This window comes from Rhipicephalus microplus, chromosome 4, assembly GCF_043290135.1.
Source record: "Rhipicephalus microplus isolate Deutch F79 chromosome 4, USDA_Rmic, whole genome shotgun sequence".
NCBI lineage: Eukaryota > Metazoa > Arthropoda > Arachnida > Ixodida > Ixodidae > Rhipicephalus > Rhipicephalus microplus.
In genome coordinates, this window is record NC_134703.1 from 12,487,478 (window position 1) to 12,508,402 (window position 20,925).

At 44.9% G+C, this 20,925-nt stretch overlaps 1 protein-coding gene across 1 annotated transcript in view; it reads right to left on the minus strand.

Annotated features, from left to right (window-relative positions):
- LOC142814124 (heat shock 70 kDa protein 1B-like) overlaps window positions 1-20,925 on the minus strand; it is a 42,913-nt gene that overhangs the window by 11,059 nt on the left and 10,929 nt on the right. Inside the window, exon 4 of the mRNA XM_075892054.1 lies at window positions 803-1,283. Within this exon, the coding sequence (XP_075748169.1) occupies window positions 803-1,283 (481 nt within the window). The remainder of the gene's footprint in view (window positions 1-802; window positions 1,284-20,925) is intronic.

Below are 20,925 nucleotides of genomic sequence, written 5' to 3' on the forward strand. Positions count from 1 at the left end.
ATAAGCTAGTTTTTTTTAGGGGCGAAGCTCCTTAGGGCGTGGGCTGTGCGTCCGCTGTAGCCTGTATGTAGCCACATCTAGTTTAGTTCTTGCAGTGTTCACTAGATGGCGGTACCGTCCCCTGTATGTAGCCACCTCTAGTTTAGTTCTTGCAGTGTTCACTAGATGGCGGTACCGTCTCCTGTATGTAGCCACCTCTCGTTTAGTTCTTGTAGTGTTTACTCGATGGTGGTACTTGTAGCTGATGATGAAAAGATGCAAGATGTTATAAACTAGAAAGCGGTACTTGTAGTTGATGAAAGACGCGAGATCTTATAAAATAGGAATGATGTCACATATGGCGCGTGTCATTGGTTGAAGGCAATCGTTCGATTTAGTGCGGCGACGTACGCTAGGGGGAGCGATGTAATAAAATCGAGTGGGCAAAATGTACAGAGGATTCATGGTTTACCAGGTTTACCTCCGGAGCTTCACCCACTCATCATCATTCACTTCGTGGATATGGCGGATTTTTGTCATTTTAAACTTTATGACCAAGAGTGTTCATGTCGTCTGAAATATTCGGCTTAGCTCCCCCCCTCCTTTTTTGGACATTGTTTCTGAAGGTTTGGCCAAAAAGTTGTTTTCATAGACCAGCTGTTCCTGTAGAAGAACGAATATTGGGAACCATTCCAGAATTGCATATACCGGCCTTTATCATCCTTGGGAATGCAGCATGCCGAGTTTTCGCACGAATAGTTTCGTGTAACGTTACCCTCCTGGTCTGAGGAGAAAAGTACAGCCAAGCTGTGATGTGGCCTACCTGTATCAGCACGCTCGGCTGCTCGTCCGTGTAGGTGGTGAAGATGCGAGTCTTCTTGATAGGAATGGCTGTGTTGCGCATGATGAGCACCGTCATCACGCCACCCGCCGTCTCGATGCCCAGTGACAACGGGGTGACATCGAGCAGAAGTACGTTCTCCAGCTCTACTGTCTTAATGTTCGTCACGATGGCCGCTTGTACGGCGGCGCCGTACGCAACGGCCTCGTCAGGGTTGATGGACTTATTCAGCTCCTTCCCGTTGAAGAAGTCCTGCACAAGTCTCTGTATTTTGGGGATCCTGGTGGAGCCGCCCACGAGCACGACGTCCTTGATTTCCTGCTTGGTCAGCTTGGAGTCATTGAGGCAGCGTTCCAGAGGATCCAGGCAGGACCGGAACAGGTCCGAGTTGAGCTCCTCAAACCGCGCGCGTGATACGGACGTGTAGAAATCCACGCCTTCGAAGAGGGAGTCGATCTCAATGCTGCGTAGAGATATTTTCGAAGTGAGAGCTCATGGTAATGCGCTGATGAAATCAATTTTCCCGCTTTCACGCGCAGAAACGACTTTCATGCTTAGGGATAAACTCCGATATAATTTTGACCATTTAATGCGCACTTAGGTTTAACACACGGATCTTCTTGCATATCCCAGTCACTTCCTTCTAACGTTTCCCTTCCCTCATCCCGTGTTCACGCCCTCACCCATCGACAGTAATACATCCATTTAGACAGCATTGAAACTTCTGCGATGGTCAGACTTGCCACGAGCAAAATAGCCTTTCTGTATAATTTACGCGAGAAGTATGGATGACTGCTACGTATACGTATAAAACAGTCTTCTGATGAGCTTTTACTGGCTTTTATTTTTTCTGTAGTAATTTATTTTAAACCTATAAGGCTTTCAGTAAAACATGAGTGATACTTAATTTGTGCCCAACGAAACGTATTCGGAACAGCATCGCTTAAGAGCGGATGACGTTCAACTGTTACATCTCTTCGTGAGGTGGCAAATCACATTGCAGAAATACGCAAACGGCCTAATATTTGCTCTATAATTAGTATGTTTGCACGGTTTTAAAGAACTCTTTTTTTACAAGGCCTGCGTGTTTGCTCTTAATTATGCCTAGTCAAACGTCTTTCAAACATAGAATGTCAATGTCCTGAATGAAAAGTATGTTATTGTGGTAGCTTTATTTTTGAGGTTGTAACTCTTGCAATGGCATTGCGACTTGCTTGTTAGTATTGTCACGTGACAAGAGTCCACCGAAGCGCGCCAACTTCGAGGAACCGAGACGGTGAAAGACCTTCGCACATTCCTGGAGCCGTGCTCGTATTTCCGCCGTTTCATCAGCAACTTCACACGTCTAGTTGATTCGCTCACGTCGCTGCTCCACAAAAACAAATGTTTTGCATGGAGTGCTGAGTGCGAGTGTGCGTCGAGCGAGCTAAAATTTTTGCTTACCTCTGCTTCAACTTTACGCCGTTTTGATCCAGAGGCACCAACCGATCTACACATCGATGCTAGCAGTGTGGGCATTGGCGCGGTACTTGTGCAGTACATAGTGGACGCCAACAAGTCATCGCGTTATGCAAGTCGTACAATGACAATTGCAGAACGGAACTCTACCGTCACTGGGAAGCAACAAACTTCAATGACCACTTTGCTTGCTTTTGCAGTGCTCGTCGTCTATACCTAGTCGGATACGGTGCCTTCGGCTCACGTGTTGCTGTTGCTTCGGTTTAATCGCCTGTCTCGTGCGTTGCTGGTGGGACCTGCGTGGATTTTTCGCCCTGTCTACGCGAGTCTATAATCGGTACTGCGCAGCTGCGTTGTTGATTCTTCCCGTATCAGAGGGATGGCAAAACTGGCTTGGCATCATTGGACAGCGGTGGTCATGGCTAGAAGCAACGAACGAGCAGAGGATCACCCCGCTCGCTTTTGCAGGTTAGTTACACTACAGATTGTAATGTTTTTTACTATTTCTTGCGTGACTGCCGCTGCTGCAAGTGCTCATGTATTGCTATTGTTTGTGCTTGACACCATGCCTTCTTGTGCTGAGCTTCTGAAAAGAATTGATCAGCTAGAAGCTTTGTTCAAGAGTCAATCAAACGAGGTTGTCTCTGATCTTGTGAAAAAATGTTCGATAAAGCTGTCATCAGAAGGTAAAATTGTTGAAATGAAACTGGAAATGGAGGCACTAACCAGAAGTGTCGACATGCTTAACTCGTTGGTTGAAGAAGTTTGAGCTCAGAATAATGGTCTGACTGCTAACAACAAAGCACTAAAAACTGGAAATAAAGCAATGGCCAAACGTATGCCAGAACTTGAACAGTACTCTCGCATAAACAACGTGCAAATCAAGGGCGTAGCTTCCACACCGGGCAAGAACTTCCCTGCACTTGTAAAGGCTGTCGGCGATAAAACAAGCTGTCCCATTTCTGACGATCACATCGATATTGTCCACCGAGTGCCAACAAGGTCTGGATCGGGCAATAAGAATATTGTTGCCCGCTTCTTCTCTAGAACAAAGAAGCAGGACTTCATCGCCAACGCGTGAAAAGCTCGCATAAATTCAAAAAATCTCGGATTCCCAGCCCCTAATCATGTTGTCATTTACAATAATGATCACCTGACACGTGAAAACAAAATTCTGTTCGCAAAGGCTCAGTAACTGAAAAGGGACAAAGGCTGTGAGTTCCTTTGAACTGAAAAGTGCCAAATAAAAGCCAGAAAGATGTGCGACACTCGAGTCCTCTGTATCTTGTTTGAGGGTGATTTATCTATATTTCGATAAAAACTAACGGGCCTGGCAACTAACTTAGTGCCTGAACGCATCCAATGATGTAAATTTTTTTTCCACTGCGTAACCTCAGTCGCTTTTTTTTTCAAACCCATGCCTCCATGCAATTTATTTCAATGCGCGAAGTTTGAAAAATGCATTATAAATTGCAGGGAGGCATGGGTTTGAAAAAAAATGCATTATGGGTGCACGTTAAAGAACACCAGGTGGTCAAAATTTCCGGAGCCCTCCACTACGGCGTCTCTCATAATCAAATGGTGGTTTTGGGACGTTAAACCCCACAAAATCAAATAAAAAATGCATTATGATGAAATCTTGGATTTCGTGGCTTCTTTAGATCACAAGTTTTCTTTTATCTGCATGTCTGAAACTTGGCTGTCACTCGCAGACAGTAATTTATACGGATTTTTCTTTTGTGCTTCAGAGTACTGCCACCGTCCATAAAAAAGCCATGGTGGTGCCGCTGTTTTTGTAACTTCAAATCTACGTTACAAACGGCGGCATGACAGAACAATTTCGGTGCCAAATTGTGAAGCTGTGTGAATCGATATAGAAGATGTCAATCTAACAATTATCGGTTGCTTGTATCGCTCGCCTTCATCGTCTGTATCTGCTTTTGCAGTAAATGGAACATTGTGCTTGGTAATTTATCTTCAGAAAAGAAAGATGTTCTCGTTCTCGGTTACATTATTATAAATTTGCTAGATGCCTGCAGTGCTTCTACTATTGCCTACAATGACTGCCCTCACAGTTTTGGCCACGAATCATTGGTTTCCCTTCAAACCCCATGTACACCAGGGTATTCAGCCACATTAATCGACCACGTATTTTTCAATCATATGTGTCCTCCTGTCTACGGTATACTTGAAAATAACATCACGGATCATTTTCCTATCTTCTTTAAACTTCCTTGTCAATTGCATAAACATTGCCATGAATTCAATAAAGCTGTGATTAACAAAGATGACTTTATTACACAGGTTTCTAAGCTAATATGGTCTTTTATAAACTCAGAATCAAACGTTGATTCCGCAATTAATAATTTTCGAATAGCATGAAACAATATAAAATAACTTCGACCAGAATTGTGAGGTGCCGGAGACATATCCCTGCGTTGCACAATTCCTGGTTAACAAGTAGCCTTCTGGCTAGCTTATGCGAAAAACAATCTTTACCGCAAAGTTAAAAATCATCATTTCAACATTCGACGCAAAACGCGCTATAAAGTTTACTGCAATCTATTGAACGAACTACTAAAAAAATCCAAAAGAACATATTATGAATGTAGAATTGCTGAGGCTGGCTCTGATGCAAGGTGATAATGGAAAATATTCAATTCTCTCCTGAACCGATCTGGTCGATCACGATGAACTAATCAGAAAGCTTCAGTCATCAAGTGGCTTCCGTACGAAACCGTTAGATATTGCTAACGCTTTTTTCGGTGACTTCTTCTGTGGTCCCACTTTCGAAGAAATCAACAATAATCAAGGATCTCCTCAACTGCGTTTACAAACAATGTACTTATTTACAACTGACCCAGACGAGATAATCAATGTCATAAATCATTTAAAGGTTACGGCTGTAGGTCTAGATATAATCAGTACAGCAAATGTAAAATTACTCGTTCATTGCATCACTAGCTTTTTATCCTGCTTCACCAACCTACTCTTCACGAGTGTAATATTTCCAAGCCAGCTAAAAAAAGCGGGAACTATTCCCGTCTATAAAAATAGAGACCGGGCTTGCATTTCAAATTATCATCCTACCGCTATATTTACTCCTTTTTTAGCAACGTCATTGAAAAGGGCATTGAAAACGTCTTACCACATACATCTCAAAATTTAATATTCTTTCTTCAAATAAATTTGGCTTCAGGTCAGGTTCTTCGACTAACTATGCTATACTTTTTTTTTACAGATAAAATGAAAACCGCCATAGATGCTGGTTTTTACGCACGATCAGTTTTCATACATCTATCGAAAGCATTTGACTCCATGAATCATGATATCCTCATTTAAAAACAACGGGCAGCAGGTGTCAACGGGCCCGTGCTGTAGTATATAGAGAGTTATTTAACATACAGAAAACAAGCTGTGTGTGTTCGTTTCTTGCTTTCTAACTTCAAAAGAACGAACAAGGGTGTTCCGAAGGGATCGATACTTGGCCCACTACTATTTTTAATTTACACAAATGATTTACCAATTTCCCATCACAAACGGAAGCTTCCATTCACGCAGATGGCACGACATTGCTTGCTAGCGATGGATCACTAACTGTTTTTACACCGAAATAGAATACTCGTTTGAACAATATTTTAGCATAATGCCGCCTCAATTCGCTGAAAATTAACCCCACCAAGACTTTTTTATGCTTTTTCATACCAGTCACAGAACACCAGAAATCCGTTACATGGTCATTTTTTATTCTCATGTGATACGTGCAGTTGATGAATGTTCATTTCTTGGTGTTACTTTAGATTCAAACATAAAAGTTACGAAACATCGTCCATCTAAAGCGCAAAATTGCTCCTGGTACTAGAATTTAAATAAAAGCCGGATACCATTTCAGCAAACCTACACTACTAACCTTATTACTGTTTCATCCAGTCACCTGAACTACTGCATCACGTCGTGGGGTGCCAGCTTTCCAACACACATGTAGCAACGCTATAATATTAACAAAATCAGGCCATCTGTATAATAACGTTCAGCTCATTCAACTGCTGTGCGTCTGACACTCTTCATAATAAAAAATCATTTCACTAGACAGCCTTGCTAATTACAATTTATGCATAGTGTATTTATAATAATGAAGAACCCTCCTTCAGTAAACATATTTCTAGAAGCTGTTTTAGTAAACACTGAAGAATATTCGCAGCTGACAATTTATTACTGCCATTAGTCTATACTAATAGGGAAAACACTCCGGTTGTTTCTCATCCTTATCGTCCTGGAACGTCTTCCTCTTAACGCTAAGCAGTCTTCATCATCAGCTCTGTCTAAAAACACATTATTCACTTTTTTCGGGATACTTTACAATTTAAAAAGTGTAATAATATCTACACATGTTTATACTCATGTGCTCCTAATTGTGTCATAGCTGTTCATCTTTTTCTTGCTTTTTCAGTCGTTTGTTCATTTAGTAAATATTTTGGAGGGTTTTTGTCTATTAAATGCGAAGCATTTCTTAGTGAACTTCGGCAACTTTTAGGGTATCTATCTATCTATCTATCTATCTATCTATCTATCTATCTATCTATCTATCTATCTATCTATCTATCTATCTATCTATCTATCTATCTATCTATCTATCTATTTATCTATCTATCTATCTATCTATCCCTGGCCCCGTGGTCATTTCGATAATGGTATCGATACCAAACCTGGCATGGCATAACATTACTGTATGGAGATCATATTTTACTAGTGACAACATGAAAATCATAACACGTATGCCATGAATGTCATGATTTACATATCATGGTCCTGCAGCTTTTGCGGTGGTTTCGTTCACATGGCATGTTGCAAAACTGGCATGGTATGGCATGATTCCATGGCGAGTACAAGCAACAGACCCTAACATAAAAATTATGGCATACGTTGTTATGCCAGCGAGTCCTCGTCAAACGTCCGTGCCTCTGAAAAAGGCAATCTGGGTCAAGGCCAGCCCGCAGTCTGCCTGGCGCGAACGGCGTAAACACGCGCGGTGCGTCTCTGGCCCACGTGCATTGAGTCAGCTCCGCACGTGACAGCGAGCCGGCGTTCTCGTGTCTGGTGGTCTGACGCATGGCGCGGCGACCCCCCATTGGAGGAATCTGCCCTGACGACCAGCGGCGCTTCTGATTGGACATTTTGGTTGGACCCGGTGTAAATAAAAGAAGCCCTGCGGCGCGTCGCGATCGGCAGCCCTATGAGAGAGGAGGTCCCGTGTCGGAGAGCCGACATGTGTGCGAGTCGGCGGTTTTAGGCGAAAAGCTGACCTATGTGTTAGGGAGGAGAGCTCGGCTCTTCGAGTCTCTGTCGGCCCCAGTGCCGAAATTGTAACGCCTCTGTATATATGCTGTACATAAACCTTGTTTAACTCACCGTCGTCTCGTCCGCTCGTCTTATCAGCTCTGCGCAGAAGCAGTCGCGAGCTGAGAAACCTACGCTACCAAACGGCTGGTGACCTTCCCGGCGGAGTCGAAAGCAGTGGCGCCTTCGGGGCCGTGTCGGCGTCGTCGTCTTTCGCAACAGTGGTGGCTTCGGCGGGATCGGCCCGTCGTTCGCAACAGTGGTGGAAGCGGCGGGATCGGTCCGCTTCGCAACAACGTGTCATGTAACAACATGACTACATGCCACGCTCATGATGCGCTCACGGCCGTTCCGCCAGCGTCACATATACCAAATTTTGTATTGCGGTACGTGAATGGATGAGGAAGGTATGTGACTGGCGCAAACATGATAATCATGAGATTCATGACTTCTCGTAACAACATGAATGTAACAATTGTAATGATTCGTAACAAAATGCTTACATATCACGCTCATGATGCGCTGGAGGCCGTTTCGCTAGCTTCACTTATACCAAATTTGGTATTACGGGACGTGAATGGACGGCATTGGTAAATGACACAACCAAACACGATAATCCCGACATGCGTGTCATTTAACAATATGCCTACATGCCACACTCATGATGCGCAGGTGACCGTTTCGCAAGCATCACATAATGCCAAATTTGGTATTACGTGACGTCAATGGATGACGAAGTTGTGCGACTGGTGCAAAGATGATAATAATGAGATGCGTGTCATGTGAGAACATGACTACATGCCACAGTCAAGGCGCCAATTTATTTCTACGGGACGCGGTGCGCGTGCTCGCCGGCGTTCATTTCGTTGCGTCACTCCGGCGTTGTTACGCCAGGTGGTGATCCTGCCATATACTCGCAGCGCGCGCCGCGCTGCATTGCTTTGACGCATGCGCGTTTTAGCACGTCCGGCGTCCCTCCGTCAAGAAGAGAGGGAGATGCAGTGTTGTCTGAGTAACGCATGGGCGCGAAATGCAGCATGTCGCCTTTCGCGCCGGTTGCCGTCGGGCCGCACCGACGGACGCTGGTCGCGCCTGGCGTCAGACTATAGAGTGCTCACGTTTTGCTAACGTAGCGTGGCTCTGCCCAGCGTGTGCGCGCGTCCACGCTACATTGGAGTATATTGGGGCCTTCATATGCACTTGCGGCCGTTTCGCTAGCTCCACATATTACAAATGACGTGTTACGTGATGTCAATGGATGATGAAATATATGACTGGTGCAAACATGATCATCCTGACACGAGTGTCATGTAAGAACATGGCATCATACCACGCTCATAGCGTGCTCGGGGCCGTTTCACTGGCTCCACATATGCTAAATTTGGTATCACGAGACGTGAATAGATGACGAAGGTAAAGGACACATTCAAACATGATAATCTTGACACGGAAGTCATGTACGGCATTATTTATCTCCACCTTCACCTCGTAATGTTCTACTGATTTTAAAGTGATATATCAACCTTTATCACTCGTGCTTGACATATCATCAAATCCCAGTGTACGTGGGATCTGCAAACTTTTTTTAAAATGTTCAATGCAGTGTTTTTGTGGTACTTAGGATTCGACTACCCTTAGTCTGTGCTACATATATTGTGTAATATATTCTACGTTGTTGCATTTTGCTTGTACACATATAACACATTTTTTGATAAAAGGTCCCCCTTCATCCAAGTGGTCTGGGACCTCCTTCTGTATACTCATGTAAGCAAGTATGTTTTCTATGAAAGTAAATAATGTGAACCGAAAGAGAATGCCTTGCGGTAGTGTTTGCCATTCAGAAATTCCGACCATACCTGTACGTCTGCATCTTCAGGATAGACACCGATCAGTATTCAGTTTGCTGAACTACGAGACCCCACCACCCAGTTAGCTCGCTCGGAATTTCGGCTCCAATTCATACCATATGTCAGGACGCATAGTTTTCTAGGCGTATTCATTGATAGAGACCTCTGCCGGAGCCCACATGTGGCCCACTTCAAGAAGAGGCTGACAGAAATTGCTAACTTACTCAAGTATCTTGGAGGAAAAACCTGGGGGACATCACTACATGCAATGATGCAATTGTACAAAACGTTTTATCTTCGCTTTTTGCGCTACAGTTTGCCTGTGTTGGCAAATACCTGTAGAACCAGCGTTCGGACTTTCGAAAGCATCCAGGCTATAACTCTGCGAGTTTGTATGGGGCTACCGCGATGTTCATCAACAGCTGAGACAATCGAGATCGCTAATGACTACCCGCTCAAGACGCATATCATAATAGAAGTGCTCAGAGCACACGTGAGGCACCTTACTCGCGCCCCTGCCCATCATCTAGCTTCACAACCAGAAGACCAACCTCGTGCCTCATTTTGCCAGACAGTCTTGTCATATCGCACACACATTCCCACGGGATATATAACTCCATCCAGAATTTCAACTCCCCCATGGAGTATGACCTATGCACATGTTGAACTCATGGGTCCAGGCATGGGGTCAAAAGCCCGGCTTTCGTTTCCAGCGCTAAAGCAGCTCTCTCTTCTTTTGTTATGTGAGAAGTACAGTCAGCATACTCATCTGTTTACTGACGCTTCAAAAAAAGTGGATGGGTCTGCAGGTTTGGTGATCTTTCCTGCAACAGCGACAACGGTGGAGTTTTGGTTATCCCACCAGACATCATCGACAGCTGCAGTACCTGCTGCTCTATGTATAGCGCAGTTAAAGTCATTAAACACCAAGAAGCCAAGAAACGGAGCGTGTTCACGGACTCTAAGGCAGCACTACAGTGTTTGATATTTGCCTTACGCCGGTGACCTCATGAACATTTAGGGCTGGAAATTAGACAGCTCCTCCACCACCTCTTCGACGAAGGACACAGAATCACGTTTCAGTGGCTTCCAAGTCACTGCAGCATATTGGGCAACGAACATGCCGATGCAGCTGCTCGATCAGCACAAGAAGATGGTGAAGAAGAATCTATACCATTCTCAAGGACTGATGCTGCAATGACCATTCGAAAAATAGCTAATGTAGAATTAAGATCCCTGTGGAACGCCGCGTGCTTACGGCACACGTGACTGCATAGACTGGACACGTCTCGCCGACTCCGGCCTCCGTCTGGACTCTCTCGACTCGAGACAACGGTGCTTTGCCGACTATGGCTTGGTGTCGCCTTCACCAAAGCTTTCGCCTTCCGAATCAGCATGGAAGACCGTGCTGCTTGCGGTCACTGCGGCAGCGATGAAACTATAGAGCACGTTCTCTGTCACTGCTCTCGTTACAGCGTGCAAAGACGGCAACTAGCTGCTGCGTTATCTCGCCTTGACGACAGACATTTGTCTGAACAATCAGTGCTTGAATGGCGACTTGATTTGTGTGCTCACAGAAAATCAGTGAAGGCCTTAGTGAACTTTTTGCGTGGCAGTGGCTTGTTGTATAGACTGTAGCACCCAGCCCCCCCCCCCCCCATTTTTTGCGCGCGTCTATTTCCCTCTTTACTTTCTTTCCCATCTTTCTTCCCCATTCCCCCTTCCCCTAGTGCAGGGTAGCAAATCAGATGCTCCATTTTTGGGTTAACCTCCCTGCCTTTCCCTCATTTTATTCTCTCTCTCTCTCTCTCTCGGCTCCAAGACTTCTCCGTCACGTACAAGGGCAGTCACTGTCACACCGATGCTGACTGTCTATCAAGACTTCCGTCAGCAAGCACCAGAGATGGTAGAGATGACTTGGACGAATACCTTCTCGAATATGAACGCAGTTTCCCGATGCTTTCCAGCGTAAACAGGTGCTACATCCTTCGTTAACGACTCTTCTCGATTCTGCTCGGTCAGCAACCTCACCTTTCACCTTTCAGCTCACCTTTCACAATATCGGTGGGCTTACTCTACAAGAAGGTACACTCCTTCTCCTCGTCGTGCCCCAGAACTTTAGAGCTGAAATCCTTGGCGCCATGCACTATGACATATCAGGTCATCTAGGTTTCGCTAGGACGCATCACTGAGTGTGTCAGCGTTTCTCTTGACCCAAGCTCTGGAAAGCGACGAAACAGTACGTTGCCACTGTGCCAGTTTCCAGTGTCACAGACAACCAACCGAGCCTACGGCTGTTGCCTTGCAGTCTGTCAGGACGCCAACCCTTCCATTTGAAATGATCGGCATTGACTAGCTTGGCCCCTTTCCCAAGTCATCTACAGAGTGACGCTGGATAATGATGTGTGTGGGCTACCTGACGCGATACATGAAGACGGCAGCGCTCGTTTCTGCTACAGCAGTGGACGTCTCATTTTCCCTGCTGCACTCAATATTTGTTCGCCATGGCGCTCCACTTGTTGTAATTAGCGGCAGGGGGGCGATGATGCTGAGAAGCTATTGCGTCTTTGCGGGTCTGACTGCTGGCAGCCGTCCCCCTGCCACCCTCAAATGAACGACCTGACTGAGCGCACAAATCGAACCTGCAACGTGCTCGCCACGTACGTGTCCGACGACCACAAAAATCGGGACTATATTTTGACACTTATTACGTAAACATACAACACGGCTAAGCATGAAGTCACTAATTACCCTCCCTTCTTCTTCATATACGCTCGACATCCTCAAAGTTCGAACAACACAATACTTCTCTGCCAAGCACTTAGCCAGGAATTTTTTCCGGGAGGGGGGTTCACGCCAACTCAATGTGGGGGGGGAGGGGGACAGGTATCAGCTTTTTTCTGTGACGTCACTACTATCGGTGGTAGTTTAAACAGATGGTGCACATGTATATCAAGTCATGAGATTCCCCCTCCTCCCACACGTATGGTTGTGAAAAGAGTAGGTAAAAGTACTGTAAGAATGATTGCTTGATATGTGGGGTTTAACGCCTCAAAACCCCCATACGATGAGAGACACCGTAGTGGAGGGCTCCGGAAATTTAGACCACCTGTGGTTCTTTAACGTGTACCCAAATATAAGCACATGGGCCTACAGCATTTTCACCTCCATAGAAATGCAGCCGCTGCAGCCGGGACTCGATCCCGAGACCTGCGGTTTAGCAGCCGAGTACCTTAGCCAGTAGATCACGGCGGTGGGACAGTACTGTAATAAGTACTCTAAATACAGTAAACGACAGGTACAGTGAGCGGTTGGAGCAACGACCTCTCCCCGCACCATTGAATGAGCTGAGAAGGTGGCGGCCGGGCATGGCCTGATCACCATTTTTCTGTGAATTTTTTTTCACTTAAATAAGGTTGTTTCTCTCTCTCTTCAAAAACTAATTCTTGGAATTACACGCCTGATCGAAGAAGACATCGTTATTCGGTAATCTTTGTCTCTCGTCCTCGGCTCTCGTCCGGGTGAAGTGCGTTTGAAAAGTAAGGGATGGTTCCGCTTACAACGAGGAATGAGATATACGCAGCATGTTTTTGTACATTCATAATTAAACTTTGGATTTGCTTACTTTGCTGAGCGATTTTTTTACTGTCGATGTCTGTGACTTTATGCCCAATTGGAATTATTTCATGTTAATATCTATACGTCATGCCGCCCTGACGCAGTGGTAGCTTTTAGTCAACATTTTTTTTAACTGCGTGCATCCAAGCATGCTTGCGATACGCACTAAGTAACTTATTGTAAGATATGGTGCACGTTGACAACATCATTTTTCACACATTATTTTTCGCGCACACTTGGTGTTGCACTGTGACTATTGATAGCAATAAAGCACTCCAATCGTATACAGGTTTTATAGCGCAATATTCGAGGGCAAGATAATCCCTGAGGAGAAATGTTCACTTGGTCTCAATTAAAAGTGCACGTGCAACCGGACTATACCTACTCACATAAAACTAGCTTGATCACTGCGTATATGGGCCAAACCACTTAAATACGCGCAAGAAACGCGGTATGTTCTTGTTTTTTTTTGCGTAGATTTTTTTCACTTGGCTCTCTGAAACGACGGCGTTGTGGCATGGTGTCTTCCGTTGTTCGCAAGTGTGCAGCCGACTTTTTCCTTTACCTGAACCGATTCAGAACTGTGCAGTCATATTTGCAGCACTTACGCCAGCATGAACAGGAGCAGCATCGAACCACACAATATCTTCAGTGATCGGTTCTTCGGTGATGAAACAATGAACTCCGCAGTTGTTCAGAGCTAGTGCACCATAATACTCACAGAACGCATGAACTCCGACGAGAACTGCCAACTCATGTAACATGAGTTTACTTACGCTCTACTGTGCACCGCCCATGCCTGTTGGTTGTCTGTGTGGGGCCTTCTGATGCGAGTCCATAGAGTTTTACTGCTGCCATCACCTCCTTCGCGTTCATTCACGTTTGTGGTATTTCATCACAACTCGACAGAAACAGCAGCCTTCCGTATAGGCGCAATCACAAACGTGAGACATCTCGTGCGCCGAGTAAGATACTGGGGGAGTGCAACCTTACCGGCACCTGAAGGAAAGCGGAGGAGATGTATATCCGCGAATCTTTCCGCCAGAAGACAAACGAGTGCTAATGTTTAAGGCGGAACTTTACCAGCCGACATGTATCGTTGCTAAAGTTCTCGTTTCTCGCATTCGGGGTCACTGCCCGAACATTGCCGAGCTCGTTGCTTCCTAGCAATGTGAAGCCACCTCCTTGAAATACGCTGCCCACACGTGATGCTTGGTAGTTCGTGTCCTGGGTTGATCAGCGCCCATCCATGAGACTCGATGGTCGAGCCGAAACGCAGTACGGTATAACGGTTGATGATTATTTCCCGAAAAGTGACGCTGCTCCCAGTGAACACTTGACAAGTGGCGAAAATGAGAATGCTGCTTGCCACAGGCAGGCAGTTTCATCAAAGTAACGTGGCAGTGGCTGATGTGAAAGAGCACTCTATAGGCTTTCAGTATTTCTGGCCTTTTCTGGACTATTTATAGGCAGTTTCAATGAGCGCTTTAAAAGACATCGGCTCACCTTGAAGATGGTTTCTTCGCTTCTGCCACAGAATATTCCCGAATCTGCCACTATTCCCACTGCCTAGGAGTTTACTGACATGTACTCGAACAGTATCTCATATTCGGCACTGTAAGGGGAGTTAGCAGCATAGACTACAAAATGGAAGTGAGAGAAGCGAGAAACGCTGAGCATGTCTGCTATGCAAGCCTTTGCCAATTGCCCAGAGATACTCTTCCCAAACATGCACCATCTTCTAAAGATTCCGGCAACTCTGCTGGTGAGGACAGCTGAAGCAGCACGATTCTTTAGGGGCGAAGCTCCTTAGGTGTGGGTCTGTCAATCCTTTGTATGTATGTACGTAGTACGTAGTCATTGGTGGCACATACCCGCTCTAGAGGGGGTTTGTGCCAGAGGGGATTCGAGATGGGAGATGGCGGCACTTGAAGTCTTCGCTAGATGGACGCATGGATGGATGGAGAAACAGACTAGCAGATGGATGGACGGATGAATAGACGCGCAGACGTACAGACGGATGGACGCAGGAACAGACAGAAGAATGGGTGGACTAACGGACGGATGCATGGACAGATGGACGGCCGCATGAATGGACGCGCGGATGGTCGCGTGGATGGACGGAAGCAAGAACGAACGGATGAACGAAAGCACGGACGGGGTGACAGACGCTTCACCCCACTCATCATCATTCACTCCGGCGATATTTCATCACTCAGACGCCTAAAGCTGCACAGCTACAACAACAAATGACAGATTTTTCGCATCGCTCTCTGAACACCCACCGTTAAACACAAGTCCGCCCGAAAGACATTCTCTCTGTTCTTTAAAGGGAACGTAGACGGCTTCAGCTGAATGTGTGTATAATATCAATCTTAGGCGTCAGCTCAATCAAGGATGGAAGTTAACTGAAGTTATTCTTGGATTGAGATGTTCTGAATAACAGTAAAATATGGTTGTTGATAATAACACTATAGGATTTAACATACAAAAACCACGATATGACTACGAGAGATGCCGCTTTAGGGTGCTCCGGAAATTTCACCAATTTAGTTCTTTAGCATGCACCTAATTCAAAGTGACGGGCCTCCAAATTCAAAGTGACGGGCCTCCAGCATTTTCGCTTACAACGAAAATACGGCAGGGATTCGATCCCACTAACTCCGGGTCAGCTATGGAGCACCATAACCACAGGATCACCCTGGTGGTATAGTAAAAATGAGAATTTTGGTAAAATCAGTATGCGCCACTTTTCGTCCAGCAGTAAGGGCGCAAGTTAAACTTAGATAAATTGCTGAAAACCACTTTCACAGCGTTGCAGAGTGATTCCGTTCTTTTCCATTGCCTACTTCTTCCTTTTCGGTGGCACCTTTCATTTGCAGACGTGGTTTGCGGATACAAAAGGTATGAACGGCAATGCACCAACCCATATTTGCATGTGGAAGTTCTCGCAAATTTTGGATAACATATGGGGAAATGTAATGTGACATGCAATGAGTAGGACCATCTTTGCCTCAATTGAAAAAGATGGTCAACAATATTCTGCTATCTAATGTGTCTGATTGAGGCATGAGACACTGTTTGCACGTAGCCTGTTGCGTTTTTTGTGAAAATGTATGGTTATTTTATATGTATATTGCTCGTAATTTGACGTGATAACACGGCCACCCATGTTTATTCATTCTGTGAATTCCTTATCCTGCGTCGATTCGCTAGTTGCAGATTTTTCTCAATGTGACCGTCTAGTCATGTCAATGTAACGAATCTAACAGATGAAGCGAAACAATGTATATAAGTTGTATATTTTTTCAGGTTTATGTTCCTCATTCTAGCACTGTTTGCCACAGTGCTGTACAATAAAGCTTGTGTTCACTAACGCTGCCCACACTGCATTTCTCATTATGCTGCCTTAGGTGTATGACCACCGTCTTTTTATTTATAAGCTAATGCTATATGATGAGTATTTTAGTAGGCTTTTCTTAGGCTGTGATTAACCTGCACGCTTGCCTGTGTTGCACCTTCGTCACTGGACAACACTTCGGAGTGCCTTAGACGTTAGGTTATAATAAATATATGTAAAAACACATTGTACACTCGCACAAAAGTCGAGTTAGGTGTACAAACCGAATATTCTGTGGCGCGCTTGCACGTGAGTGCATGTGTTTGTGTGTTTATATTTTATCAGAACGTGTGAATGTTCAATATAAATGTTATTCTCTAGCTTGAGTAAATCTTATCACACGTGCTAAAATTCACACTGTAATGTGCTTGAACGAGGCCTATCAAACATTAGAACTGTGTCTGGCTATTTCCATTAAAACGAACCTCTGCCTATTGAAAAGTATCAGAGTGATCGACTCAGGCGAGATCAGTTGCAGCGGATACAAGTATGACCACCACGTCAGCAATAATCCTGTCGCCGAGCCAATTAAAACACTCGCAGCCGAGATTCCTGCCCTAAACCTCACAGAGTGCTACTAAGCCTTCAGAAACACCGCAGCACGTTTTTTTTTCTGTATGCCGACATTATTTATTGTAAAAGCGCCCAGCATTGACGTTGCGATAGTAAGTAGCATCGCTTACTTTTTAAATCATGTAAGCGCGAAGCGATGAAAAAAAGTTAGAGTAAGTGGCATAGGAGAGGGAGCGAAAAATTCGGAGGAAAAGTTGAACCCCCCTCCCCCCTCCAACCCTTCACTACGCCACTGAGAATCCCTGGTATCCGCACGAAAACTTCTCAGTATACTATAGCTCGCATTTTATATCGCACTGAAAGCTCGTCGATTCGCTCGCCGCAGAACTATTTCATCTCAACCCCGAGCCAAAACCCACTATGACGCTAGACACAGGTCTGTCACTTTTGAAATTGGAGACTTCGTTTTGATTTGAACGCCTGTGCGAAACAAAGGATTATGCAAGTTTATGAAAGTTTTCTTCCAGGTATAGCGGACCATACGTCATAGTGATGTGTTTGAGTGACGTGGAGCTCGTCATCGCCAAAATGACCTCTGACAAGCGGCACTCACGTCGAACCCAAACACTGCACGCTGCGCGACTGAAGCGTTATTATATAGTCAGGCTACGTAAGTCGTTCGGAAAGCTTCGTATCGACCCGGAGAAATTGCGACACGACAGGAGTCCGCCGAACCGGAGGACAGGAGAAAAAAGGGCGCGCAAGCAGTGAGCCGTTGTGGGCTGACCGTTTCTTGCACTGCGCAACGCATCTCCGGCTTTTCCCGTTGTAAAGAAATTAATTCTATCATTACAGTGTGTTCGTAGTCTTTACAGTATACATATAACGCGAGTAGAGTAGCCAACCGAGCCAAGCTTGGTGAACCTCCCTGCCTTTCATCTTTATTCATCTCTCTCTTTCTCTCTCTCTCTCTCTCTCTTAAACACGAGATGGGTTTGAAGAGTGCAAGCTTGGTTGTCTTCATTATTCCTTTTGTGGTTTAATCTGAGTCAGTGACATACATTGTTTGCACTGCGTGTTGGGAATCAAGCAACGATCACGTGCACATACAAACGCACTCGCACATACACGCACAACACACCCGCGGTGGTAGATTAGCATGTGGGCTCTCACACTGCTATTCTCGAGGGTTCGACTCCCATTCATGGCATCCGTATTTTTACGAAAGCGAGATGCAAGAACAAAAGTGTACTTAAATTTAAGTGCACTATTATAAAACACTTGGCTGTCGAAACTGATCGAAAGTCACAAACTACGGTGTGTATCGTCATTACAAGGCGGTTTCGGAAGGACAAACTCCAGCAAATATTATTATTGCTTTTACTTCTTTCGGCTACCACACATTCGCAAACATGCCCACGCGCACGCACACAAGTAGACACTTACATACACATTCAAACGCATGCTCACAAGATTGGGTAAACGTATCTGGTACAGCAGCACACAAGCCAGATCTACAAATGCACTGCTTTAGTGGAGGCTAATTGTTTAATTACTTTTGTGGTTCCATCATCAGCGACAAACCTAACTTCTGGAGTGTGTCAACACTGTTTATCCGTAACCGTCTTTCTCGCGTTGCTACTAGCAAAATACTCCTTCTTAAACGTTCATTGTTAACTTCTGGATGCCATGTTTGGCCACCGTAGTTCTTCCTCATTACATATTTGTCGATGTAATTGTATTTCCATGATGAACGATCTAAGCGGCTGCTATATTTTTGTCCGTCTTGTATATATTTTTCATTTCACAGTTGTGACGATTCTGGCACAGTTCTAACAGCTTATAATCAAAATAATCAAGATTGGCATTATCTGGGCTTGTAGGTACATATTCGTTTTACTATCATGACTTATTTTAAAGAGGTTGTCTGATGCAGTCCATAGGCGGAGCGTATCATTAGCGATTGGGGCTGGCCAACAGCGAAGAACATTTATCAACCGCAAAGTTTCAAAATGGGCTTCATTATTTATTTGGTTCCGTCTTCTTTTTTAGTGTAAAAAAAGAGCAGATCCCACGTATTGTGGGAATTGATGGTATGAGAAGCACGAATGAGGAAGGTCCATATGTCACTTTAAGATGAGCGCAACCTTACGAGACGGACGTAGATAATGCCGTACATGACTTCCATGCCATGTTTATCATGTTTCGATGTGTCATTTAGCTTCGTCATCTATTCACGTCACGTGATACAAAACTTATTAACACGTGACATGATATGTGCAGCTAGCGAAACAGTCGCGAGGGCGCTGTGAGCGTAGCATGTAATCATGTTTCACATGACACGTATATCATGATTATCATGTTTGCACGTGTCATTTACCTTTGTCGCCTATTACGTCACGTGTTACCAAATTTCGTATATGTGGAGCTAGCGAAACGGCTGCGAGCGCACTATGAGCGTAGCAGGTAGTAATGTTTTACGTGACACACATGTCATGATTATCGTGTTTGCACCAGTCATGTACTTTCGCCATCCATTCATGTCCTGTAATACCAAATTTGGTATATGTGAAGCTAGCGAAACGACCGTGCGCGCACCATGAGCGTGACGTGTAGTCATGACTAGTCATAACATGAAAATCAAGACATGCATATCCTAATTTCCACGTTAGTGTCTATCTCTTCTATTTTCCATGCATTCGTCATACCATACCAGTTCTGCAAAATGTCGTGTGAACGAAACCACTGCAAGAGCATGAAAGACCATTAAATGTAAATCAAAACATTCATGACGCACTTATAATGATTTTTATGTTATGACTAATCATTTATTCTCGTCGTACAGTCATGTTATGCATACCTATTTGGTATCAATACCACCTTCGAAACGGCCAGGAGAGCTAAAAGTCGTAAGCGGCTATGAATGACCTACTACTTTTACGCTCAAATTTGCCGAAGTTCACTAAAAAATGATTCGCACACCGCCGTGGTGGTCTAGAGCTAAGGTACTCAGCTGCTGACCGCAGGTCTAGGGATTGAATCCCGGCTGTGGCAGCTGCATTTCCTATGGAGACGGAAATGTTGTAGCCCCGTGTGTTCAGATTTGGGTGCATGTTAATGAACCTCAGGTAGTCGAAATTTCCAGAGCCCTCCACCATGGCGTCTCTCATAATCATATGGGTGCTTTGCGACGTTAAACCCCAAATATCAATCGTCATCACCTATACATCATGTTACTGGTTTTTAGAGACGAAACTTGAACCGGCACACAACCAACTTGCCTGATTCAACGCAATTGTGAAGAAGGTGTGCGATTCTGAAAAACAAATAAAAAATAAAGACTCCCTCCTTTTCATCGTGTTTGACTGCGAATATCGGTACAGTGTACTAGATGACTCTATAGCACGTTCTTGTCGGTTTTTAGGGGCGAAGCTCCTTAGGGCGTGGGCTGTGCGTCCCCTGTAGCCTGTATGTAGCCACCTCTAGTTTAGTTCTTGCAGTGTTCATTAGATGGCGGTACCGTCCCCTGTATGTAGCCACCTCTAGTTTAGTTCTTGCAGTGTTCACTAGATGGCGGTACCGTTTCCTGTATGTAGCCACCTCTCGTTTAGTTCTTGTAGTGTTTACTAGATGGTGGTACTTGTAGCTGATGATGAAAAGATGCAAGATGTTATAAACTAGAAAGCGGTACTTGTAGTTGATGAAAGACGCGAGATCTTATAAAATAGGAATGATGTCACATATGGCGCGTGTCATTGGTTGAAGGCAATCGTTCGATTTAGTGCGGCGACGTACGCTAGGGGGAGCGATGTAATAAAATCGAGTGGGCAAAATGTACAGAGGATTCATGGTTTACCAGGTTTACCTCCGGAGCTTCGCCCACTCATCATCATTCACTTCGTGGATATGGCGGAATTTTTTTGTGTTTATTA